The 27,173-nt window shown below is 48.5% G+C and overlaps 1 protein-coding gene across 6 annotated transcripts in view; it reads left to right on the forward strand.

Annotated features, from left to right (window-relative positions):
* Positions 1–27,173, forward strand: part of TBC1D14 (TBC1 domain family member 14) — a 106,819-nt gene that overhangs the window by 12,905 nt on the left and 66,741 nt on the right. The window contains exon 1 of one of the 6 annotated variants that reach the window (XM_081253919.1): positions 24,313–24,497. The exons of the other annotated variants lie outside the window; for them this stretch is intronic. Coding sequence (XP_081110045.1) covers positions 24,463–24,497 — 35 coding nt within the window. The 5' untranslated portion in view covers positions 24,313–24,462. Of the gene's footprint in view, positions 1–24,312; positions 24,498–27,173 lie in introns of those variants that run through there. 6 annotated transcript variants of the gene reach the window in all.

Consider the following 27,173-nt stretch of genomic DNA (forward strand, 5'->3'; position numbering starts at 1 on the left):
GTGACCTTGAACAAGTTACTTCACCTCTCTGAACTTTCTCATCTCTAAAATAGCGTTAGTAAATAGCCTAGCACAGGATGCCTATTATGTTGTTGATGTATTGATACTGTGTTTGTACTCTTACCTGCATTGTCCCCATTGTCATTTGCTTTCTGTCTCAGCTTCATATCTACAAAATGGGTATGATGAGGCCTACTCCCACGGTGGTCAGGGAGACGAAGTGGGCTGACACGTGTGAGCCTTAGTACGGACTCAGACAGAGTGAACGTTGAAGCATCAGTTGCTTGTTGTGATGGTCGTGACTGCGTCTTGCTTTGTCTGCTTGCCTTTGTCTTACTGTCTGTGTTGGAGCCTCATTTCCTTTGAAAGGAAACACCATCAATTACTGCAGATTGTTTCTTGAAAATCTTTCTCGGCTTTGTGCCACAGAAATCAAATGTCTCTTTGTTTTATTTCTTAATTCTTGTCTCCTTCCCCTTGTTTTGATGACTGTGACATTATTATTGTGAGCCATTATTAAATACCTTTGGGAAGCAGGTGGATTATTAATGACAAGTGAATCAAGATGTGTGATATCGTGGGCCAAGTGTAGTGAATTTTTTGTCCTAGAGTCTTTAAGTGTTAGAGAAGAGTTTCAGTCCATAATTCCTTTGAGGGGAAAAAGGGGGTTCTGTGCAAAAATGTCTGGAACCTACTAAACATTTTACAGGTGAGTTTATAGGCAGGGCCTGGCACACAGCAGGTACTTTGAGGACGGTGGACCGTGTGAGTTCTTGTTGAGGGCAGGGCTGGGGCTGGAGCTGGTCCTTCGCGGTTCCCAGCCCAGGCTTCTGAGTCATCCTATGTCTCCACTCTGTCCCCTCAACCCAGCGACTCCCTTGACCCTCGTGCCCGTCTGTTGTCCTTGTCCTCACCGAGTCCACTTCTAGGTTGTAGGAAGCAGCGTGGGCGGCATTGTGGAAGGCCAGTCTAGGAGAATGGGGCTCAGAGGAAGCGGTGGAGGTGGTCAGGGAACTTGGGGCCTGAGGGAGCAGACCTGTTGGTGAACCTGACTGCTTGATGAGGGTGGCCTGGACGAGTCAGGAACAGGAGTGCCGGGGGCGCTGGCTGAGCCCGGCCGCTGCCCAGTGGAAGCCCAGGCCCAGCTCCTGTTTGTGCCTTTGCCCCTTCCTTCACATAGACTGTGGTAAGCACCTCTTTAGGAGACTCCACCCTGAGCTTAGAGATAGTCCCTGCCCTTAAGGAGCTCCCTCCGGGGGGGAGATGGACACACACTGCAGGGGTGGGGGGCACGAGTCTTGACATGGGTGTGTGTGTGTGTGTGTGTGTGTGTGTGCGCGCGCGCGCACGCGTGCGTGTTGGGGGTACCAAGGTCAGGAGCACTGGTTCAGGAGTTGGGCTGGCTGGGTTCAGTGTTAGCTGTCCTACGTAATAGCTGTGTGACCATGGGCAAGTTACTTCACCTCCCTGAGCCTTAAGTGGGGCATAAAACTACTGTGCAAGGTTAGAGATCAAATAGGTGAAGCATCTAGCGCACTTCCTGGCCCTCCGTAAGTAGTAGCTGTCAGTGATTCTAACATAAATATTATCATTTCTAAAAAATATGTTTTCTAAAGCTTTCTCTAGTTCTTATCCCCATATTGTGCTTTACTTTGATCAATCCAGGATTGAAAAAGATCAGGATTTCTCCACTTTGGCTCTGTTGACATTTGGGGAGGGGTGAATCTTTGTGGTGGGAACTGTCCTGTGCATTGAAGGCTGTTTAGCAACATCCCTGGCCTCTACCCACTAGATGCCAGTAGCATCTTTCCAATTGTGACAACCAAAAATATCCTCAGACAGCGCCGATGTCCCTGGAGGGCTGGGGTGGGGAGATGGGCAAAATCACCCAGCTGTTGAGAACTGCTGAGCTAGCAGGTTGTAAATGTTGGTATTTAATTGCTTCTTTGAAGGAAATTTACTAATGTTATATACATATGCATATTTTTGGTTAAAAGTCTAGTTGATTTATAATATTATATTAGTTTCAGTGATTCAATATTTTAATAGATTTATTCCATTTAAAGTTACTACAGGGACTTCCCTGGTGATCCAGTGGCTAAGACTCCATACTCCTAATGCAGGGGGCCCGGGTTCGATCCCTAGTCAGGGAACTAGATCCCACATGCCGCGACCAAAGATCCACGTGCCACAGCTAAAGGTCCCGCGTGCCTCAAGGAAGATCCCGTGTGCTGTGACTAAGACCCGGCGCAGCCAAATAAATAAATAAATAAATAAATACTAAAAAAAAAAAAAAAACTTAATATAAAATATTGGCTAACTTCCACTAATGTAATATATTTTGAGCAGGATCCTCATCTTATATAGAAGAGAGGGACTGTGTTCAGGGCTCCTCTGCACCCAGTGTAGTGTAACAGCCTTTATCTAAAAAGCTGGACAGCAAATATGAGAGGAATTCAGTAACACGCTTGTTTTCCACAGGAGATAGGGTTGGGATTTCTGTGACGCCCAGGGTTTAAGGCTACTCATCTGCTCTGGGCTGGAAGGTGGTAATTAGCTTTGACCACTTACATCTTCTTTTGTGCAGCCCTTTATTAAGCTCTTAGAAGCGATGACCTGAGTATCCTTTGCTGAGAAGCGATGCTTGAACTGGGTGAGAAGGAGCTCGCCAAGCGAAGACGTGGGGCAGAGGGAACAGCTTGTGGACGGCTGGGAGCTGTGGAGCCCCTGGGTGTGTTTAAAGGACTGTAATGAAGCATTTTTCCGGTCTGCTTCCTGACCTGGCTGAGAGGTCCTTGTGGGCACAGTCTGTGTCTGGTTCGCCCTGGCACTGAGTTGTAATTCAAAGATAGAGACAGAGGAGTTGGTGGTTCAGAGCTGGAGCTGCCCAGACCCAGGTTTGAACCTCAGCTCTGCCATTTTTGACCTGTGTGACCTCAAGAAACTTCCTTAATAACCTCTGTGGTCCCCAGGGTGTACTGGGTGACAGGGGGTTAATTGTACCTCTTGTGAAGAGTTGATGTGGAGGTTAAACGACATCCTATAGGTGAGGCTCTGGGCAGAGCACATACCCAGTATGAGCAGGTTGGATTCCTGGCCCTGCTCTCTGCTTTTGTTGGGTTTCCCATAAGATTTCACTTTTTTAAAAAGGGAGTGTGAAAAAACTTGAAACCACTGGCTTAAGAAAAATAAATCTTTAGATGGGCACTTTGACTCAGTGGGAAAGTGCTCAACTAAAATTTTAGTTCCTGTACTGACCTAGGCATTTGGGATTTGATCATTTGAAAAGCCACATGAGCAGTGCTAAGGAACATATCTGTCCCCTGCTTTCTTTTTAGGGAGGTGAGTTAGCTTACCAACAGGGTGGACGCTCTTCAGAGACACATGACAGCCAGAGCCCTTGGCACAGGGAGTAACACAATGTCCAGTGCTTGCCGGGTGCCATTCTCAGCACTTCTGAGGGGTCACCTTGTTTAATCTTCAACTGCCACACGAGGGAGTGCGGTGTGTTAGATTTGATGGGCTGGCTTGTTCATCCTTCTAGGGGCCTTTCCTGCACTGTGGAGCCAGAGAGTTAAAAATGTGTGTTTCCCAGAGATGCTTGCCGCCAGGGTTCTAGGCATGAATTAGGTCCCGTTTGTGAAAGATTTGAGGCCGAAGTCAGGCGGAGACCATGTTTCTTCCCCTTTTGGCTGTTTTCTGCTGTTTAGTGATGTCATAGAGATGTGAGGCTTCCCTGCAGCATCCTCCCCGTGTCCCTTTCCTGAATGTGTAGAGGCAGCTGCGGTGCAGGAGGTGGCTGCGTTCTGCATCCCAGGGTTGAGAGGAATTGTGGTGGCTTCCTGATCCTCCTGCATTCTGGAATTCCATTCCATTCCAGTGGCAGTTCAGGTGTGGCAGCTCCCCTGGTGCGTCAGTTCTGTGTTGTTCGGGGAGCCGTTCCTGGGGGCCCAGTTGAGAGGCACCTACCGCAGCCCTTACAACAGTTTTGAAATCATCTAATTCCTTAAGTTAAATCCCTTTCTGCTTAAAATTCCTAGAGTGGGTTCTGTATGCTGCACTGAAAGCTGATGGATTCAGGTAAGTACTGTAATAATTCTCATTTATAGGTGAGGAAACTGAGGCAAGAGGTGGTTAAGTAGCTTGCAAGGGATACAAAGATGATATGGGGTTTGGGACTCTGAACTTAGATTTCTTTTCTGGAAAACAGAAATAAGTTCATGCTTCAAAGGATTGAATGGGGCGGAAATAAATGTACATGGATGGGAAGCACCCAGCACATGGCAGGCATATTAATGTCTAATTTATTTATTTGTTTATTTTTTTTGCCTGACTGTAGTTTTCTACTGCTTTGACCATTTTAGAATTAGCATCAGTGAATTGAGGTATAACATTGTCACTGTGAATTTTCTGTAAAATGTGCTTGCCAATATTCTTGGTGACTTTGACCTGGCATTAGTGATATACAGAAAACACCTGCTGTATATCTGAGCTTCTGGGGTGTGTGTATGTGTACACACATGCACCGCTGTGATACCTGGATGGAGCACTGGTTGGTGTTCTCTTGATCTACCTGTTTGCTGGTGTGTGGTCTTGGGTAAGCCATCCACTCAGCCTCTCTGGGGCTTAGTGTCCTTGTCTGCACAATGAGCTGAGGGTGTCCTCCTCTGAGCTGTGAAAATGAAAGGGGGGACCTGATCAAGGTGTTGAGCTCAAGTGCCAGGCAAGAAGGTACAAGATGGGCACACACAGCTGGAGGTGGCTGTGCAGATCCCTGTACTGTGCCGTGTGATGAGGGTTTGAAAAGAGATACGAGCACAGCAGCAAATGCCCTGGGGAGGTCCAGAAAGAAATACAGGGCTGCCACGCCAGCAGGCCTTCGAAAGTGTCTTCCGTGTGCACACGGTTGAGACAGTGTTTCTTTGTCAAAGTCACAGGAGCAGGGAAAAGCTCAGCATTTCTGGGAAAGTACCGTAGCAGGAGGCGCTCGGGATGGAGAGCTGAGGTGGGAGAGGAGATGGAAAGGTGGGCAGGAGGTTATATTCGGCGGGGCCTTTAGGACCCACATTTAGGCTCAAAGCACTCAAAGCACGTTAAGAGCCACACACAGTAAGATGCAGGTCTGCCCAGGAGCTGATGACTGCCTTGACAAGAGAGGGTTGAACCTGGTTAGAGGAGGGGCTCCCCTTGGGGGAGGGAGTAGCTACCGTGTTCTGAGCACACACCAGGCACTTCACTCTCCCTCAGACGTTTGTTTCACAGCCCTTCGAGTAGGGATTGTGACCTTTCACTTGTCCAACTCCAGAGTCTGTGCTCTTTCTACAGAAGACACCGCCCTGCCCCTTGTCACGTGTGTTTCGTGATCAGAAAGGGGAGGGGGGACTTGGGCAGGGAGGGCAGGAGGAGAGGAGGTGGAGATTCTGCAGGCTGGACAAGCAGAGACTAAGCCGGGTGGGTTGGGGGACAGGGCCGTGGCACTTCCTCAGGGCACGGGAGCTCCTGAGGGGGAGGAGGGCGTTGTGGGCAGGCAGGTGGAGAATGCCTTTTCCTAGGTGTTCCAGAGCATGGCGTGGGGCTGGGGTCAGCTCCGAGGCTTGCTGCCTCGGGGGCGGGGGTGTGGGGGGCTGCGGCAGAGCAGGGTCAGTGACAGGTGCCGCCTTGGCCTTGAGCGCCAGAGGAGCAGGAGGGCTTTAGCAGGCAAGGACCCCAGTAGGGTGGTTCTGTTGTCCCTATCGAAAGATCTGTGAGGTGTCTCCGTTATTCCGAGTGTTGCCCTTTCTGTGTGCCTTGTTTTCACAGGCACACGTTTACCCTGGGGCTTCTGACCCTGTTTTGAAACCCGCACCCCAGGATTTTCAGTGCCTCCGATGTGAATTCTTGTACCAGATGGATTTTCGGTAGCCCAGCCCCCTTGATTACGGAAAGCCTACACTTCTTTTCCGGCCCCTGTCTGCCCAGCTCAGTTCTCAGCAGCTGTTGTTTAGGCACCTGGGAGGTCATCAGTGACCTTGACTAGAGATGTTTCTCTCACTCCAGGTGAGGGTCAGTTTGAGGTTGTCCTTTGAGTTTGGAGAGGATGCAGCAGATAGTGGCCCTCTGCCGACATGTGATGGGAGCCGCAGGAGGCCGGCCGTCTGTGCTGGACACTTGGGGGAGGTTGGGTGCCGCCGCAGGCGCCGTTTGGAGAGCCCTTCTGTCAGCGATACAGCTGTGCTCAGAACAGCTGGGTTTGTTGAGGGTGTGTTGCCTCCCTGTGCTTTGCTAGGCTTTGTTTTCTTTTGGCAGCAAGTTGCAGCCATAGTAATTTATTTATTGAGTGCCTGCAGTGTACCAAGCCTTGAGCTAGGTCCTTAATTATGTTTCTCATCATACGTTCTTTCCAGAAATATTTACTGAGCATCCACCATATGCCAAGGCACTGTTCTAGGTGCTTGGGATTGATTTGTGGACCAAAGACCTTTGTCCTTGGAGAGCTTACATTCTAGTGGGAGGAGGCAGGTAATAATCACCATTAATAAATAAGTGAAGCATATATGTTGGCAGTGATGAGTGCTGGGAGGAAAATGAGAGAGTAGAGGTGGTAAGAGGGGCAGGGGGACTGGAGAAGGCAGGTCAGGGTTGCCCGCCGAAGCAGTGCCCATCGGGTGAATGCAGAGGAGAGGTTTAAGCAAAGACTTGAAGCAGGTAAGGAAAGAAGTTCACGGAGCAGATGCCTGGGAGAGGAGCGCCTCAGGCCAGGGAAGGGCACAGGCAGGCCTGGTGCGTTTGAGGAGCAGTGAAGAGGCTTGAGCAGTGATGAGGGGGCTGAGGTCAGTGGGACCAGGTCCCGTGTGGGCCTGGAGGCTGCTGTAGGTGGTGACGGAGGAGTCTGGACTTGCGGAGTTGGGTCTGAGCAGGGATGTGAGTTTGGAGTTGTTGGGTCTGGGACAAGGTGAGGTCACCAAGAGGAACGAGAAGTGAGCCTGAGGCACGGAGCCCTGAGAGGCCTGTGGAGAGGAGGAGCCCTGCGGGAGGTGGGCCGGGGAGGTGGAGGAATGGAGTGCTGTAGCTCAGGGAAGCCAGGTGCAGACGGGGCGGCGTCGGGGGTGGGGTGTGATCAGCTGGGCTGAGGGTGTTTGAGGGTCAGGGGAGATGAGGACAGACAAGTGACTTTAGCAAAGGACCTTGGCCAGAGCTGTTCTAGTGGAGCCGTGCAGGGCCAAGCATAACTGGAGCAAAGTTAAGGGAATGGGAGGAGGGAAGCTGGAAGTGGCAAGCACACGCAGTTCTTTTGGTGGGTTAGCTGCATCGGGGGCAAAGAAAGGGGGCGATAGCTGGAGGAAGAAGTGGTGTGAGCTTGCTTCTTTTTTAAGATTGGAGAAATCCTTTTGTTTTTGTTACTGTTTTTGTTTACTATGAAGTAAAATAGTAGAAGTTGAACATATCAGAGAGAGTAGAGGATTCTGGAGCCTTGTCCTTGAGTTGCTTCCGCCGGAGCGCGATCTAGGGCTCAAATAGAGAAATTGGCTTTGGTCGGGTGGCATCATCTAGATAGACAGGCGGCGGAGCCTAGTGTGTGGGCACAGATGCTGGAGGCCAGATGTGGCCATAGGAGACTGGAAGTCCTCTCTTTTTCAGTGCATAGAGACTACTTTATTGTTTTTTTTTTTTTTTTTTTTTTTTTTTGCGGTACACGGGCCTCTCACTGTTGTGGCCTCTCCCGTTGCAGAGCACAGGCTCTGGACGCGCAGGCTCAGCGGCCATGGCTCACGGGCCCAGCCGTTCCGCGGCATGTGGGATCTTCCCAGACCGGGGCACAAACCCGTGTCCCCTGCATGGGCAGGTGGACTCTTAACCACTGCGCCACCAGGGAAGCCCTACTTTATTGTTTTTAATGCTGCTTCATTGTTTTTTTTGTGTGTGTGAATATAGATTTTAATCAACATATTTGCTTTTTAAAAGGTAGACTTTGGGCTTCCCTGGTGGCGCAGTGGTTAAGAGTCCGCCTGCCCATGCAGGGGACACGGGTTTGTGCCCCGGTCCGGGAAGATCCCACATGACGTGGAATGGCTGGGCCCGTGAGCCATGGCCGCTGAGCCTGCGCGTCTGGAGCCCGTGCTCCGCAACGGGAGAGGCCACAATAGTGAGAGGCCCGCGTACTGCAAAAAAAAAAAAAAAGTAGACTTTATTTTTTAGAGCAGTTTTAGGTGCACTGCAACATGAAGCAGAGTTCCCATATACCTCCTCCTCCGGGACCTGTGCAGCACCCCCCACTGTCAGCATCCCCACCAGAGTGGTACCTTTGTTGCAGTCAGTGAGCCTGAATTGATACTGGGTTGGCGAAAAAGCTCGTTCTGGTTTTTCCATAACATTATTCGGAAAAACCCGAATAAACTTTTTGGCCAACCCGATAGATACATCGTTATCACCCAAAGTCCATAGTTTACATGAGGGTTCACTCTTGGTGTTGTACATTCTGTGGGTTTGGACAAGTGTGTCATGACATGTATCCACCATTATAGGATCAGACAGAGTAGTTTCACCGCCCTAAAAGTCCCTTTGCCCCACCTCATCATCCCTCCCTCTCCACTAACCCCAGTGACTGCTTTTTTACTGTCTCCATAGATTTATCTTTTCCATCATCAGGGTCATACAGTACACAGCCTTTTCAGATTGGCTTATTTCACTTGGTGATATGTGTTTAAGGTTCCTCCAGGGCTTTCAGTGCCTTGCTGGCTCATCTCATTTTAGTGCCGAGTGACAGTCACTGTCTGGACGGACCACGGTTTATTTATCCCTTCACCTACTGAAGGACATCTTGGTGGCTTCCAAGTTTTGGCAATTCCGAATAAAGCTGCTGTAAGCATGTGTTTGCAGGTTTTTTGTGTGGACGTAAGTTTTCAGCTCCTTCGGGTGAATACCAAGGAGCCCAATTGCTGGTAAGAGTATGTTTAGTTTTGGAAGAAACTGCCACACTGCCTTCCAATGTGGCTGCACCATTTTGTGTTCCCACCAGCAGTGAGCGAGAGTTACTGTTGCTCCACGTCCTCGCCAGCATTTGCTGTTGTCAGTGGAATTCTCTTTCTGTTGCATCGTTTTCTTGGTGAAGTAGGAAGTAAGATCCTCAGCTGACAGTGAGGGTGGGGATGGAGGAGCAGGGAAGAGGTGTGAACCCCATCCGGGTGGCTGGGAGAGTAAAGGGCAGGGCACCGCGACTGCGGGGGCGTCAGGGGTCTGGCCCGTGGCTGGAGACCAGGCAGCTGTGCCTCTTCTCCCATGGGTTCCCTGCACGGGTACGCACGTGGGGCAAGGGCGTAGTTTTGCTAAGTCCAGTGAAGTGAGGGGCGGGGGGGGAGCCGAGGGTATGTGTAAGACTGTGACCTGGCCTTGAAGCCAAGCCGGGGGTAGGGGGTGTCTGGAGGGTGAGGGTCAGTGAAAGGAGGAAGGCTCAGCAGAGACTCCCATGGGTGGGGAAATTAGAGGGGCCAGTTGGAAAGACGCAAGGCTTGAGGTTGGTGGGGTGTCTTCACCTCGTGAGCAAAGGGGCTTATGGTCACACGGCTAGTTGGCAGTGGGGCTTGGAGGGGCTCAGCCTGCCTCCTCCGCAGCCCCAGTCTGTCTGCTCTGCTCTGGGCCGCCACATTGTTAGAGCTCTGTCTGATGACTCTGGTCAGGGAAGGTTGAAGAAAGGCGGTGAAGTGCCTTCGTCCTGCTCCTCTCGCGTGCTGGGTAGGGAGAGGAAGGCTGCAGCGGTTCTGTCCCAGGGACATTGTCATGATCGGCGCTGCTCTGGTGGGCTGGCCATGGGTATACGAAGACCCCCCATTTGTGAACAGCACCCCATCCTTAGGGAGATGTTGGCGTGGGGTGCGGGGTCCTGTGTTTGGGGCCGGGGGAGAACCGTGGGAAATAGCACTGAATGGGCCGTGTGGCTCCCCCTTCCCTGGGGCTCACTGCAGGCCCCACTGCTAAGGAGCTGCATGGGACAGTGGTGCCCTGCTCTGGGGCTTTGTGCCCTGGAGTGGCCGCCCAGGCCAGGATAGCAAGAGGGGAAAGAAATGCCACAAAGAAAGGTCTGCGAGGAACGTGACCATTATTGGGCTGGACGCAAGGTGTCCCTTCGTCTTCTTCAGTCCTTGGTCTGCAGGGGACTCCACCCTCACTCCAGCTGGCCGCCCATGCCTTTGTGTTGATGTTCCTCTGGCCCCCCCAGTCCAGGCCCAGGCCTGCTCACTCAGGGACACCTTCTCCATGGTCCTCTGAGGATCTGCACCCTGAAGCATGCCTGTAGATGCTTAGCCACTGTCAGCAGGGGCCGGTCCAGCCTCCACGTGGGGACCAGCCTCACGGGCCTTCTGTGTGCCCCGAGGAGCCTGTGTTCACACAAGAGGGGGGCTCACGGAAGATACTGGGGGCCGGGGAGCTTGTGTGCGTCATCGCAGCTGCCCGGTGCTGGGGCTTCGGCTGCCCTCCGCCTGGTGGGCCCCATCTCCTGGCCGTTCCAGGTCTGTGGGTGCCCCCCTTCACCCCGCAATAGCACTTCCCAGAATGTCTGTCGGGGCTGGAGCCCACTCGAGGGCAGCATGGGGACTGCACAAGTAAAGGCCTGGACATGCAGTGACACAGCAGTGGCTACCCTTTCCCGGTGGGGCGTGGGCTCAGCTGGAGTGACCTGTGGGAAAGGGCAGTGGGAACTTGATTGAAGCCCTCCCAGACGTCAGGTGGTGGCCTCTTCCTCAGAGCACTGCCGCCTACCCCCTCCGCACCTGTGGCAAGTCGCTTTGCAGGTGCTGCGTTCCCATGTGTGAAATGCAGAGTTGGGCCAGGCGGTTGATCCAGCGGGAGGAGCCATCTTGAATCAGCGTCTCACCTGCGTGCAGCCCCTGCTTTCCTCCCACAGGCTTGTTGACCCCTCCTGGAGTAGTTTCCCTTTCTTCCCCTCACTGAGAAGGATCTACCGAAGGTTCCCGGGGAAGAGTGGAGGGCTCCCAGCTCGTGCTGTTGCTATGGCAGCTGCCATTGTGCAGTGTCATCCGATGGGTTCCCCCCCTCTCCCGGCCTGGGTGCCCCTAGGGACTACATCTCACTCATCCCATGCTGGCATCTAGTTAGAACTCAGTAGATGCTTGTCTGATAGTTGAATTCAGATGTCATTCATTTCCTCAGTGAATAGCCACCCAGGACCTGGTGCTGGGGATGCAGCAGCTGACAAGCCCCTCCCCCAGTAAAAGTACCGAGTGGCACTTACAGTCTACTGTGGCCACAGGGTTGCAGGAGATGCTCCATGTCAGACTTTAACTGCTGGGGAGAGATCAAAACCACCGTATTGGGAGAGGGATGAGGGATGGTGGAGGGTCGGGCTGCGGGAGGTTCCATTTTAAATAGGGAGGTCAGGGAGGGCATCACTGAGCAGGTGACATCTGAGCAGAGATCCGAGTGAGGTGAACAAGAGTGTTCTGGTTGAAGGACACAGCAGGTACAGAGGTGCTGAGGTTGGTGGGGACTTGCCTTGTTTCTCTGATGTGTGTGTCTTATGGGCTCCACTGACCTATACCCATCTCCCTGAGAAGCAAACCAGTGGGCTCCATGTCCGTGGTTCCCCGGCAGCTTGTGCATGCTTTAGCAGAGGCGCCCTGCTTCGTTGTTTGGGTCCTTACGTTGGGACACAGTTGGTGCTTATGCTGGAGTCCAGACCTGAGCTGTCCAGCGTGTTAGCCACTGGCCACACGTAGCTATTTAAATTTAAATGGAAACTTTGGTTCCTCAGTAACACTGGCCACATTCCAGTGCTCAGTAGCCACACGTGGCCAGGGTCTGTCACATGAGACAGCTCAGGTTTATACATTCCCATCATTGTGGGATGTTCTGTTGTCCAGCGCTGGTCTAGTTAGTCCAGATGACAATCTGTGACTTGATTTTTCACCTTTGTTTTCATGTGTAAAAGCAGCACATGATGGTTGTGAAACAAGCGAATCAGTAATGAAGTGTATGAAGCCAAGTGAAGCCTGTAGAAAGGACCATCCACGGGACCCCTAGAGAGAGGGAGGAAACAGGGTGGCCTGCTTCTTCCTCTGGAACGGAGGGGTGGGGAGCGAGAGCCGCTTGCAGGGTGTTGAGGATCTGCCCTGAGGCCCTGTTGGACACTGCCTGTGCGCTCTAGTGCAGGTTTCAATATCCCCAGATACTGGAGAGTGGACAGGGGGAGGACTTCCCTGCTAGTCCAGTGGTAAAGAATCCGCCTTCCAATGCAGGGGATGTGGGTTCGATCCCTGGTCGGGGAACTAAGGTGCCACATGCCGCGGGGCAGTTAAGCCCGCATGCCGCTAACTACAGAGCCCATGCGCTCTGGAGCCCGTGTGCCACAACTAGAGAGGGGCCTGTGCGCCGCAACAAAAGATCCTGTATGCTGCAACTAAGACCTGATGTGGCCAAAAAAATAAAGAAAATAAGTAAATAAAATAAATAAGTATAAAAAAAAAAAAAACAAGAGTAGATGGGGAGGAGCCTGCCCCCTCAGAGGTGTGTCCTGAAGGTGTCTGTTGTGCCTCCAGTGAACTCAGTGGGGATTCAGAGCGTGCAGTTGTAGAGCCAAAGATGTGAATATCCGTTCTGCCCTTCTGGCTGGGTGGCGGGCAGGTTGCTTCATTTTCCTGAACCTTGGTTCCCTTATCTCTGAAGTGGCGATAAGGAGGCAACGCATATAATAAAGCGCTTGGCACGGTGGCCGGTGCTGCGCCCTCTATCTAGAGTTTATTAGGGGTCTCGTCCCTGCTTCTTGGTTGAGTGAATGAATGAACGCTAGTAAGTAAGTGCCACCGTGCCCAGGAGATGAGCATCAGGAAAGGGAAAACAGAGACAATGGATGCAGTCAGCCCTGAAGGCTGAACACAATGGATTTCTTTCACGTTACTGACGACTTGATTAAAATCAGGCCACTGGTTGGTTTTGTGTGGTCTAGCCAGTTCTGTTAGGTGTGGAACTTAAGGGAACAGGAAGATATTCTGGGAGATCCCAGCTGGGTTTGATGATCTGTTTCCTTCACGTTTGTGGGTCAGGAAACTTGTCCGTATCTGAGGAAAGAAACCTTTTAAGTTCAGCCACTTATTGTTGGGTGCTGACATTGAAATGCCAGTTGGCCCCAGCAGGGGAGGGCAGGGACTTTTCGCTGCAGAGTGCCGGAATCGGTAAATTCAGGAGCGGCCTGAACAGAACCAAGAGAGAATGTCTTCAGCCTGCACATATGTGTCCTATTCAGTAGCCAGACCATGTGTGTTTCTGGTAAACCTCACAGGCTACACTGATTTCTCTGCTGCGTTTCTGCCCTGGCTTCTGGAAGGTGTTCATGTCCTTAGAAATTTCACAGCCATAAGCAAGGTAGTTTTGGGGAGTGGGGGTGAGGAGAATGTATTTGTTCTTTGCAAGAATCATCTGGCTTCCTGAGTTTATGCAACACCCTCAGTGTGCTGGCGGTATCGGGAAATCATACACTGCGTCTTTGTGGAAGTTTGACGTTATGGTCAGCCTGGGAGGGGTGATTCACTGTGAAATGCAGGACACTTTGGGGGGGTATAGGAGTTTGTGGGATTGTGAGAAACCCACAGGCAAACGCATTCCTGCAAAGCAGTCTTTCAGCCATCAGCTACTTTCTACTCATAAATTAACGTCCCTTTGCCCAGGTGGGTGTAAAATCTGTTCTACTTAAAAAATGTTAGTGGAGGGCCTCCCTGGTGGCGCAGTGGTTGAGAGTCCGCCTGCCGATGCAGGGGATACGGGTTCGTGCCCCGGTCTGGGAGGATCCCATATGCCGCGGAGCGGCTGGGCCCGTGAGCCGTGGCCGCTGGGCCTGCGCGTCCGGAGCCTGTGCTCCGCAACGGGAGAGGCCACAACAGTGAGAGGCCCGCATACCACAAAAAGAAAAAAAAAAAAAAAAAAAATGTTAGTGGAGTGATACAACAATTAAAACTGCCTTATTCTGTTTTCTACCTCCAGTAGTGCCTATTCTAAAATGATTACACATTTGTCTGTAGAACACTGGGTACTTGGTACAGCTAACATTAAGCTCATCAGAGCCTTCTGCGTTTTTCGTGGTACACATCCTACTGGATTGCCACATCCAATCAGCTAGTTCCTGTTTATGTGAGGGGAACTGGGTGTGTAACCGAGAGTTGTTTCAATTCCAGTTTTGCTGATTCTTTGTTGTGAATAGTTGTGGTTTTTCTCAGGATTCCTGTAAGGCTCTGTACATGGAAACAATGATGAGTCAGGCAGACTTGCCTAATAGCCGTTTTGGGCCCCACAAGTGTCCAGTTTTCCTGTTAATTCCCCTTTGCTTCCAGCCAGAGGCTTTTTAGAATCCAGGCTCTGTGTACGGTGTTACAGGGAGTAGTAAATGTTTGTAGGGGTTTGGAATTAAGTCCTGATTTCCTTTAGGTTTCAGATTTGGGTGGTTAAACACATTTCCCACCAGGCGGGGGGGCCCAGGGGAAAAGGTCAGGAGGGCATGGGCTCTGCCTCCCAGTCCACATCCCGCAGAGGTGTGTTGACTGAAAAAAGATGCGCAACCTAAACGTTGAGAATTATGTTTCACTTGGTGGCTTTACTGAGGACTATAGCCCAGGAAGGCAGCCTCTCAGATAGCTCTGAGGGACTGTTGCAAAGAGATAAGCAAGGAGCCAGGATATATAGGATTTTTTTGCTGGGGAAAAAAGGAAAACTTGCAGTCAGGTACAAAAGATTATTGCTAAATCACCAAAAATGACCCCAGATATCTCAAGTTAATGATTTTAGAGCTTTTCTGTGTATGGGAAGATACAAGTGTCTGTGCTGATTGAAATTATTCCTTAGATATGCATCTTAACTATCTAGGGCCAGTATCCTGTTTTTCTCCATCCTGAATCCCCTCAGGGCGCACCAGAGGGTTGGCCGTAGTGGCTTGATGGCTTGATGGCTTGATGGTGGGCAATGTTCCTTGTTTACTGGAATGGCAGGCAGCATTTTTTTGTCCACAGGTGGAAGGGAGCCCAGTATGAGGAGGAAGAAGAGGGCAGGAGGCCAGTTACATGAGGAAAAATATTTCCTGATGCACCCTCACACTAGCACCTGACTGTTCATTTACTTTAAGTCTTTACCCTGGAATGAACAGGTTTCATTCTTTTTAGAAGTTCCCTTGACAGCAGTTGTTTTTAAAGCAGAAGAAATTGAGTGGTGGTCAAAGTTGGTGAGGAGAACACACGAATATGTATTGATATTTACTTAGCTGAGTGCTAGCTGCTGTAACAAACTTGAAATATAATGGCTCAGACACAGTGGAAGTTTATTTCCACACTCTGCCACGTTCTTTCCATCTGTGGCTCTGTCGATTGCCACCTGAGGACTCTGGGCTCCTTTGCATCAAGCCAAAGAGGGGAAAGAGCCTGAAGGCGCTGGGCGTGGGAGGTTTTCTGGGCTAGGCACACTTGATGTGGTACACATCACTCCACTCACAGTTTAATGTCTGGGACTCTGTCCCGTGGCCACACCTACCTGTAAAGGAGGTTGGGAAATGGGACCAGTTCCTGGGATAATGAGAAAATGGGTTTGGTGAAGAGCTAGGAGCCTCGCTGGCCATTTTTCGGGATGATTTTTCTTGATTCCCCTTCTTCATGAGAATTAGATGCCTGGAGTCCATGAGTTGAATGCTGTGTCATTCTCTTGCTTACATGGTAGTTCGTACACCTGCAACATAAACTCCAAACTACTTGACTGTAAGGGGCATTCTGGATCCAGCCGCTGCCCTCCTCTCAGGCCTCCAGCTCTGTCCTGTGCTACAGCCACAGACCCAACAAAGTGTTCCTCAGCGTTCTCTAGGCGCTTCCCTGGCGGTCCAGTGGGTAAGACTCCGCGCTCCCAACGCAGGGGGCGCGGGTTCGAGCCCTGCTCAGGGAACCAAGATCCTGCATGCCGTGGAGCGCAGCCAAAGACAAAAAAAGGGAGTTCTCTGAACCAACCGTGTCTTATCCCTGCACCTTCGCCCGCTCTGCTCCCTCTGCCTGGCAAACTCCTGTTGTCCTTTAGGATTCCGCTTAAGTGACACCCCCTCTGGGAAGGCTTCTCTGATCACCCTACCCCCTTCCAGAGCCCTCAGACAGCACCCACACCCTCTGCAGCGCCCCCTTTTGCGACAGCAACCATAGCCTCTTCACAAGCTTCTTGAAGGCAGGGGCTGCGTCTTATTCATTCTCCTTTCCTAGCCAGGGCAGGCACTTAGTAGATGTTCAGTAAATAATCTTAAGGGATGGAGGGGTAGACTGTAAGTCTAAAAAAGTAATAAAGAGATCTGGCATACTTAACTTTTAAAATCTAAATATTTTCCTTTTTGGCTATATTACTGTTCTAGAATTTGGGAGAAGACCCTCCCCCCCAGCAGTTTGGTCTCCCTTGTCAGGTCACCCATCAAAGTAGGTTTCAGACTGCATGTGTGGCATCCACACCTGGGGTGTCTGCAAAACTGGCATGTTCTTCTCAGAGGTTTTTGTTTTTTGTTTTTGACGATAAACCTTTTTTTACCTATGTCTTCTTAAAGCTTCTTTTTGTTTAAAAATATGTAGGAAAATTTTGGGCTTTTTATGTTCATCATTCTGTTTTTGTCCTTTCCACTTTTACACCTACTACTAATTTTCCTTTTCACTGTTATCTCCTTACAGACTTTCTATGAATTTTAAACATAAAAATGGGTTTTGTTTCTACAGCTTGGCATCCTGCTTTTTTACTTATAGAAAACATTTTCTCACATGATTAAAAATTAATTGTTCATACAGTTATTACTATTTTTGTGGCATTCCGTCCAGTGAATCATTTACTTATCCAACAATAAGGAAATAGTTTTTGTTCCTGCTTTTTGATGATAAAATTACCTGTGTGCACCTCAGTGTGCATTGTGTGCATTTCAGATGATTCCCTGGGACAGACTCCCAGAGTGCTTCTTGCTTCCTGACCACAGTCCTGACCCCGGTCAGCTCTGATCTGCCCTCTCCTGAGGTGATGACGGCAAACCTCCGGGAGCCCTCTGTCCTTGGTGCAAGTTTACTGGCAGTGAAAGTCCAGCCTCTGTTTTATGAATGAGGAAACTCTCAACGAGAGCTGATGGACTGTTAGAATTGCTCGTAGCTCTGGCCTCAGGTTACTGTAAATTGAAGTTTAGGAGGATTTGTCCTTCCAGGTCCTACGGGCTACAGAATGCAGAGATGCCTTTGGTGTCCTCCTCTGCTTCGCCTGGGCCCTTGCTCTGGCTCATGGGACTGAATGCTCTGAGCCCAGCATTGCTGGTTCACACTGCCCTGCCTTTACCTGAGATTCTCTCTTCCCCTCTGCTCTGTGTCCCCTTGGCCGATTTCTGCACAGCTTTCCAGCCCGGCATAGCTGATACCTCTTCTGTGAAGCCTTCCCAGTGTGGCCAGGGCAGGGGCAGCCTCCTCCTGGCACGCTGCTCTCTGTTCCTGCAGCCTCGCTTAGTCTAGTTTTGTTCTGTGTCCTGCTCTTACTGTGAGCCTCTCAGGGACAGGGCCTGGGTCTTTGTCATCCCTGATGCCCAACTGATGTCCAGTCAATGTTCTTGACTGGCCCTGGAACATTAGAACATGGCTTGGTTCTGTTCACTTGCACAGTATGGACTCTCGTCCCTGGAGCCACATGTAAGAGACTGGTTTGTTTAATGCCCACGGGCAGGGCCTGCTTTGTGTACGCTCTGGGCTAAGCGTTTCCCACATGAGAAGAGATAGGGATCTGCTGGGTTCCAGCAAATCCAGGGGACATGGCCTGGATATGCTGCAGTGGACGGAGAGGGCACACCAGGTGAGCTCCAGAGCTACCTGACCAGGTAGCCTGGTCAGTGGAAACAGAGGAGACTGGAAGATACTAGAAAAGTTTACATTGTAAGGCAGGTGTTCACAGTTTGGTTTTACTTTAGTGAGTAGAACTGTTGGAATCGTTTAAAGCAAAATCTAAAAGTACTTCACTCTTCATGGAAACTGCTGAAAAGGAGTTAATCTTAAATTTGTATGTGTAGATTAAAGCATCAGTTAAAGAAACGAGATAGAATGGGAAGGGAACATTTATTAGCTAAGGAGCAAAGTTCTCAGCCCTTGCAGCACAATAGAATTGTTCAGGAAACTTAACAAACAAACAAACAAAAAGTGTCCAGGCCCTGCCCTCAGAGATCAGTTTTAATTGGTTTGGGGTGAGAGCTGGGCATTAGGATTTTTGCAAAAGCTCCCCAGGTGATTCTAGTTTGCAGCCAGGATTGAGAACCACCAGGGGAAAATACTGGGGACTTAAGTCCAAATCCAAGCCTTTTGGTTTACTGCATGACCTTAGGCAAGGTTATGTCTCTGAATTTCCTGGTCTTGAAAATCACACGTAAGCCCATGGGGGATGGGGACCTGTGTCTCTGGTCGTCATCGATTGTATTCCCTGAACTTGTCACAGCCTCGGACATGATCAGTGCTCAATGTGTGCTTGTCGAATGAAAAGAATAACATGTATGACGCGGGTCAGGATGAAATGAGATGCTTGGCCCTGTATAATGAATGAATGCTTTTAGTGTTACTGATAAGCACACTTAACAGTCACAAACCAGGTAACTGAGTGGTGGTGCCTCTGCTCCACTGAGAAAACTGAGAGGTTCATTTCTTACCCAAAGTCAGGCAGCTTGTTGTGAAGCTGGGATCTGAGGCCACATCTGCTCGACGCTGAATCCTGTGTTTGCTCTTTCCGCCTCAGGGCAGATCTTATTCATTATGTTCCCTAAATTTGAAAGAACATGGCCATTTCATCCCTTCTCTCAACTTGTCGCTGCGGTCCCCAGACCACTCATGACTTGTGATGCTTACAGACTGTTACTGACTGGCAACTCTGCTTTTCCTCTCTTCTTTAGTATTACGTCGGAGATTAAGAATAAACTTGTATTTTTTTCCTTAGCAACGTTCTGTACTACGTTACATAGGCATTTTCACCCTGCCTTCTCTTTCTCTCCTTGTAAAAAACTAAGCTGGTGTTAGAGAAGGCATCTCTATTTAATTTTTATTTCCTGTATTTAGATGTTGGGAGTGTTTGAAGGAGATTTCAAGGAGGTCGTGACGCAGGAGAACGCTGGGTTTTGTTTTGCATTCCACTCTGGCTTATCAGTGAGAGGCGCACAGGCAGGAGTGCGTTTCAGGGTTAGTTAATGAATTACCTGTTAATGCAGCAAATCCAGCAGGTTTTCTTTTTTTAAATTAATTTATTTATGGCTGTGTTGGGTCTTCGTTTCTGTGTGAGGGCTTTCTCTAGTTGCGGCAAGCGGGGGCCACTCTTCATCGCGGTGCGTGGGCCTCTCACTATCGCGGCCTCTCGTTGCGGAGCACAAGCTCCAGACGTGCAGGCTCAGTAGTTGTGGCTCACGGGCCCAGTTGCTCCGCGGCATGTGGGATCTTCCCGGACCAGGGCTCGAACCCGTGTCTCCTGCATGGGCAGGCAGATTCTCAACCACTGCGCCACCAGGGAAGCCCAATCCAGCAGGTTTTATGCCAGGCCTTGGGAGTACAAAGACCAAGAAGGACCCCTCCCCATGTAGTGGGAGGTGATGCATAAATAACTAACATACAGTCCCCAGCTCTCTGTCAGACATCAATGTAAAATCAATGTAAAAGTGCTCTCGGGGGCACAGAGGAGGGACTCAGGAGGAGGGAGGCCCATCAGCCCAGAAGGCTCCAGAGGAGAGTGACTGGAGCTGTTAGTGTTTGTTGAACATGGACAATGTGAGCCCTCTCTTGTGTGCGCCCTGGAGAGTATCCCCAGTGCCCCCAGTCACACCCCTTCCTAGTCAGCACCTCACTCCCCAGGGGCAACCATTGTTTTGACTTCCATCTCCCTGGATGAGTTTTGCTTTTTTTGGATGTTAGGTAAATGGAGTCATACAGTATACACTTTTTTAAAAAACATCTTTATTGGAGTATAATTGCTTTACAATGGTATGTTAGTTTCTGCTTTATAACAAAGTGAATCAGCTATACATATACGTATGTCCCCATATCTCCTCCCTCTTGCTCCTCCCTCCCACCCTCCCTATCCCACCCCTCTAGGTGCTCACAAAGCACGGAACTGATCTCCCTGTGCTATGCAGCTGCTTCCCACTGGCTATTTTACATTTGGTAGTGTATATATGTCCATGCCACTCTCTCACTTCGTCCCACCTAACCCTTCCCCCTCCCCGTGTCCTCAAGTCCATTCTGTACGTCTGTGTCTTTATCCCTGTCCTGCCCCTAGGTTGTTTAGAACCATGTATTTTTTTTTTTAGATTCCATATATATATGTTAGCATACGGTATTTATTTTTCTCTTTCTGACTTATTTCACTCTGTATGACAATCTCTAGGTCCCAGCATATACTTTTGCATCTGCCTTTCTTTGCTCAACTTTGTCTGAGGTTCACCCAGGTGGTCATTGTGTGGCAGCAGTATTTGTTTTCTTTCATTCTGTACAGTTTTCAGTTGAACAAATATATCTCTTTATGTTCTCCTATGGATGGATGTTTGATTTGTTCCGCTTTTGACCACTGGGGAGAATGCTAATCATAATGTCTTTTGGTGCACATATACCTCAGGTGGAATTGCTGGGTCTGCTTTAGTGGACACTGCTAAGTGGTTTTCCAGTGTGGTCGTACCAGTATATACTTGGACTAGCAATTTTCAATTTTCTGTTTTTTTTTTTTTTTTTCCATTCTGGTAATAGGGTAAGGGTATTTGGTTTTAATTTACATTGCTCTGATGACTAATGATTTGATGCACTTTTTTATATCATATTGACCATTTGGCAACTTCCTTTGTGACCTGCCTATCTGGGGTTGTCTTACTGATTTGTAGGTATACTTTTTGTATTCAGGAGGAGAGTCCTTTGTGAGACATACGTATTGCAGTATCTTCTCCTGCACTATGGCTTATGTTTTTATTCTCTTAATGTTTTTAACTTTTGTTTTCTTAACTAACAAAAGTTCTTAATGGTAATGAATTCTGCCTTATAGAATTTTTATTTTTATGGTTAGTGCCTTTTGTGTTGTTTAAGAAATTCTGCGTTATCTTCTAGAAGCTTTGTTTTGCCATTACAAACTAGATCCATGATCTGTCGGAATTAATTTTCTGTTATAGTGTGAGGTAGTGAGTGGTTGATGTTTATTTATTGTAAAGATTATCCATCCCACTGAGCCTTTGAAATAAATCAGGTGACTGTATCTGTTCCATCATCTATTTGTCCTCTCACTAATATTCTTTTAATTACTATTACTGTATAATAAGTCTTATTATCTATAGTGTAAGCCCTCCTACCTTGTTCTTCTTTAACATTGTTTTGGTTATTCTAGGTCCTTGTCATTTCCATATAAACGTTAAAATCAATTTGGCAATTAACCACAAAAAATCTGCTGTGATTTTGTTTGGGATACGTTGAATCTGTTGGCCATTTTTTACTATATGAAGACATCTGATCTCTGAATATGGTATGTCCTTCCACTTATTTAGGTTTTTAAAAATTTCTCCACAGTACTTTATAGTTTTTTTTATGTAAAAGTCCTGTGTTTCTTTCATTAAATTTATTCCAGGATATTTGTTATTTTTTGATGGTTTTTAAAATGTCATTTTATAAACGTTAGTTGGAAGTGGAGTTAATTTTTGTGTGTAGACCTTGAATCCCATGATCTTGCTAAATTCAGTTGTTCTGATAGTTCATCTGTGGATTCTTTCGGGTTTTCTCTGTAGAAAATCATGCTGTCTGTGGATGAATTTTGTTTCTTTCCAATTCTTATACATTTTATTTAGTTTTCTTGCCTTATTGCATGACTAGGAACTCCCATACAGTGCTAAATTGAAGTGGTGCTGGCAGAAAGCCTCGTGTGGTGCTGGTCTCTGGGAAAGCTTTCACCATTTCCTCATTAAGTGTGATTTTTGCGGTAAGATACCTTTTATCAGATATCTTACTTTATAATAAATATTTTTACCAGATTAAGGAAGTTCCCTTTTATTCCTAGTTTTATGATTTAAAAAAATCATGAATATATTGCATTTATCAAATGCTTTTTTCCTGCATCTATTGATGGTTATATGTGTTTTCTCCTTTATTTTGTTTATGTGGTGAATAACATATTTTTCTAATGTTAAGTAAGCTAACTTTGCATTCTTAGAATAATCCCAACTTGTTCTTGATAGATCATCCTTTATATCTGTTATTGGATTTGATATGCTAATATTTTGTGTTTTAAAAATTTTTTTCTGTATTCATAAGAGTGTAGCCTGTAATTTGCCTTTCTTATAATGTCCTTGACAAGTTTTGGTATCAAGATTATGCTGACCTTATAAAACGGGTTGAGGAATGTTCTTCCTTCTGTTTTCTCAAAGAGTTTCTGTAAGATTTTTCTCTGGTGGTTAAACGAACCGACCAGTATGTTAAAACTCATAGACCTGTACACCAAAAAGTCAGTTTTATTGTATATGAATTTTAAAAAAATAATAAAAAGCTTTCATGGGAATTTTTTAAAGTGTACACACACACGTGCGTGCACACACACACATGTGCACGTGTGTGCGTGCACACATACACACACTCCATGTCAAATGATCCTTGAAGGAGCATCAGAAAGTCCTGGTTTTTTTCTTGGTGAATAATACCTATAAATGTATCCATTGAGTGACCTAATAAATTTGCTTTGGGGAGGGGGTGTGTGGGGATTAAAAGGTCTGTTCTCTGGAAGAGTTTGTGTGTTTCTTCCTTAAATGTTTGGAAGAATTCACCAGTGAGACCATCTGGACCTGAGTTTTCTCTGTGAGTTTTAAAATTATGGATATTTTTGGAGATTTTTTGCTGAGGTATAATTATAAAACATGAATACCACAGGTTGAGGAAAAATTTGGAAGGATGTAGGCACATGAAGCTGTAGGTTCTTCTGTAGTGTAGGAGAAAACAAAGCATCCTGAGAAGACCAAAGATGAACCCGAAGAAAGGGGGCTGTGTGTTGGGGGTGGCTGACAATCTGTTGTTGTGGTCACTTTGTGAGTGATTACTCTGCGCTCACCCTGAGCTGCTGGTGTGCCAGACCAAAAAAGGTCAGTTTGACTCCTTGGGCAGTGAGGAATTTGACCAGAAGTTTTAAGTAGGTAGCAGGAATTTTAAGCGTATAAACATAGTCCAGAACAGTGCTTCTCAAACTTGAGCAGCATCAGAGCCACCTGGAGGGCTCGTTAAACAGAGGTTGCTGGGCTCTACCCCAGAGTTTCTGATTCAGTAGGTCGGGATGGGGCTCAAGAATTTGTATTTCTAGCCAGCTCCCAGATAATGCTGCCTCTGGTCCAGACACCCCACTCTGGGGTCCCCCGCATTGTTAGAGTATGTTCGTTAGTGTCAGCTACACTGGGGCAGGACTTTTGTTGGTTTTGTTCACTGGTCTCAGGGCCTGGCACAGACTAGGTGCTCAGTACCACTCTTGTGCCCTCTTATCTCCCATATTTGATTGTCTTTTCTTTTTAGTTGCAAACGTTTGATTTTTTAAAAAAACAATACAGATACTTGTAATGTAAAAGTAAAATTTCCCTCTTTGGTCCTCACCACCTCCTCTTGCCAGAGATGTCCATCTAATGACTGTCTCCAGTCAGACTTTTTTTGTGTAGTTTCAAACGTTGCAGACATGCCGACAGATTTTTTTCTTTTTTTAAAGGGACGGTGGAGCCAATTATTAGAAAGAGGACCCTGGCCAGGCGCCTGGAGGATTGTATTACCATGGGCTAATTGTTGACACATGATTGAACGATGCTTGCCCCAAGGGCCAGCCAACCTGTAGTATCTTCTTGTGGATTTAGAATAGATCAGTTCCATAGACCTTGAAGTTGTTAGTTAGATCTTGTCCTTTAAAATTTTTGAACCCTACTTGAAGTCATGGAGGGAGAATCCCCTAGTGATGGTTCTAATGCAGGTATTTGGACAGAGATTTATGTGACCGTGTTTGTGACTCACCTAAATACCTGGTTGCTTCTTCACAAAGTGCAGGGTCTGGCCCAAAGGAGTAGCTCAAAGTGGTTCCAGATACATTTTGCCTTGCTTCTCGGTCAGCAGTGCCCGTGGGTTTGGTGGTCGTTTGCCTATCCTGGCGTGGTGTGGCTCTGGGTCTCGGCAGGGTGCTGAGATGCGAGAGCAGAGCTTTGCTGGGGCCCAGGAACCCGGTCACTCAGCTTTGCTTCCCAGACTGCCCGCACCCTCCCTCCCCGTGATTAGTTAGGAGTCAGAGCCCTGCCTACCCGCACTGCCTGCCTTTCCAGCTGGTCCGCTCCGCCCTGCATGCCTCAGCCTTCCAGACGGTGTGGAGCAGGTCTCGGAAGGGCGCCCATGGTGCTTCCTGGGACTGTGGCTCCAGCTGGGCAGGAATGTTTCCAGGGGAGGGTCAGCGCCTCTGTGGCTGGCCTTGCAGACCTGTGTGCTTACCGTAGAAGTGATGGCCTGCTCCCCGGCGCTCCTGTTAATGGACAGGTTTGTGGTTGCGGTCTTGCCTTTCTTGCTTTTGTAATTGGAGACTTAACTGGAGAAAGGTTTCTACCACATTATGGAGGATTTAACATGATTTAGCCCGCCCACCCCACCCCACCATGGGGCAGAGTTGTTTCCTTGGATATTCCTCAGTTTAAAATGGGTCTGATCCAGCAAGGGTCTGCTGTGTGTGTGCCTGAGTTCTCGGGCCTGTGTTTACATCCGTGCTCACTGCCCGCGCCCCCCTCCCTTGCGTGTTATCACTGTTTTTAGGGGATTAAATGTTAGCGTCAGATGCTACTTGGGTAACATTTTCTGAAAGAGGAGAGACTCTGGGTACTTTTAGTTGTGTGTGGAACTAGGAATTTTTGGCACAGTGATTTTGATCTCAGTAATAACGCCTCCGTGTCTTTCTTACTCACTTCCTATTTCCCACAGGGGAGGGAGCATTTTATCACACAGGAGGTTTGCTTTGCAGAATGCTGTTTTATCTTTGGTGTTTCTGTGGCAGTTGAAGTGGGCTAGCCTCTTCCCCTTGCGTTTTCAGAGCGGAGTCAGAGGCGCAGCGTAAGTATATGTGGCAGTGGAGCATGTCAGTTTTTGAGGGGTGGACATCTGGAAAGAATACCTGTGAGGTGGAGCTTTAGTGCAATCAGTGGAGATTTTTCCCTTCTCTACCTCAGATGAGCGTCACGATTGATATGTCCCTTGAGCAGCAAATTGCTTAACCTCACCAAGCCTGTGTCCTGTCTGTGTGGTAGTAACTCTAATACCTTTCTTGTGGGGTTGTTTCACACATAAGATACACTGGAAGTGCCTGGTGCAGGACCAGTGCCTGACAGGTGATCTGTGATGCAGGAAGTGGTAGAGAAGATACCCATCTGGACCAGGGAGTTCTCGGGGCAGCTGAATGCTACGTGTTTCTGCTTGTTTCTGATTGCTTTGGAAGCAGGATTTGCTGACAGTTTGTTAATGAGACAGGAGGGCGAGGGCAAGAAGCCCCAAGTAATTACTGAATTACAAACGGGAGTTCAGGCGTACATTGTCTTGAAGGAGGAGGACTTTAGAGGTTTATTTCTTAAGACTCTGAGAAGTTTCGAGAAACCCCTGAGGAGCGCCGCTGGCTTGTGGAACCTGCTCCACCAGGTCAGGGAGGATTGCGTCTTTCCATCCCAGCTGTCCTCCGTCTTCTGGGACAGCCCTGACTCCACACCTGTCAGGGAGCAGCCTCGCTCTGCGCCGTTTAGCTGTGTCTTTCTGGGCAGGACTCCTCAACCTCTCCGAATCCTAGCTTCTCCTATTTTAAATGGGCGGGGATAATTCTCATGTAATCTTTATGAAAATTCCCTGAAAAAAGCATACATTCAGTAAGTTTGAGTCTTTTCCTATATGCCAGGAACTGTTCCAGACACTAGAGGCACCACAGTAAATAGAAGAGACAGCATTCACCCTCGTGGACTTTACATTCTGGTGACGACAAAATCACAGGTCAATAGTATCTAGGAATGTACTTGAGTGCCCGCTGGAGGGCCCGCACTGCTATCAGTGCACTCACAACGCCTTGATGTTCTCGACCACAGGGACCCACGTCTAACACCTCATAATCTTGTCAGTGAGCATTTTTTTTTTTTTTTTTTTTTGGCGGTACGCGGGCCTCTCACTGTTGTGGCCTCTCCCGTTGCTGAGCACAGGCTCCGGACGCGCAGGCTCAGCGGCCATGGCTCACAGGACCAGCCGCTCCGCGACATGTGGGATCTTCCCGGACCAGGGCACGAACCCGCGTCCCCTGCATCGGCAGGTGGACTCTCAACCACTGCGCCACCAGGGAAGCCCTGTCAGGGAGCATTTTTAATTGCTCCTGGAATCGCCTTCTTTTGGCTTCAGTAACTTGGGAAAGTTAAGTTCGTGCGAGGTGGAGGTGAAGGTAACAACCTCAGCCTCACAACACCTATGAAGAAAGGGTATTGGTTTTTTGGCTCTACGATTGCTTGTCTAAAAACAGAGACATGGAACGTTGGACATAAGTTGGAGTTTCATCACCTGTGAGCACCGGCAGCCACTGCGTCACTCGTCCCAGGTTTCAGAGGCCAAAGACCTAGAATTGGGTTTATGACAACATTAATGATACTTAACCTTCAGGACCCCTCACTTGTACCTAATTAGGTACAATTTTGTGTACCTAATTAGTTTTTTTTCTTTAAAGAGGATTCCCCAAATTGTATAAGCTTCAAGGCTCCCCTGATCCTTTAAGCCTGCCTATGAATAGATCATGAACCCTTGGGTTGTTTCAGTCTTTTTGTGACACTTGAAAGAAAATCTTTTTTAAGCCAATACATCATTTCAACATGTGCCCACTTCAAGTGCTCAGTGGCCACATGTGGCTAGTGGCTCTGGTGTTGGTCAGTGCAGGGCCAAACCTTTCGTCAGAAGGTGAGGGGTGTTCAAGTCTCCAGGTGTTGTTTTCCCCACTCACACTCCGCCGCCTTTTGCCTCTTCGGATGTCAGCCTTCTCTGTACCTCCTGTCAGTGGGGCACAGGGGACAAGCCTGAAGCAGTAAGGATCCTGGTGACTTAGAGTGCAGAGGAGGTTGAGAAAAGGGAAGGTGTGGTCAGGATCTGAGCAGGCTCATACCTGACTCTTCCTGGTGAGGACTGGGATCCTACAGGTCCATCTCGTCC

Source organism: Mesoplodon bidens (genome assembly GCF_964165515.1).
Source record: "Mesoplodon bidens genome assembly, chromosome: 1".
In the NCBI taxonomy this organism is placed as follows: domain Eukaryota; kingdom Metazoa; phylum Chordata; class Mammalia; order Artiodactyla; family Ziphiidae; genus Mesoplodon; species Mesoplodon bidens.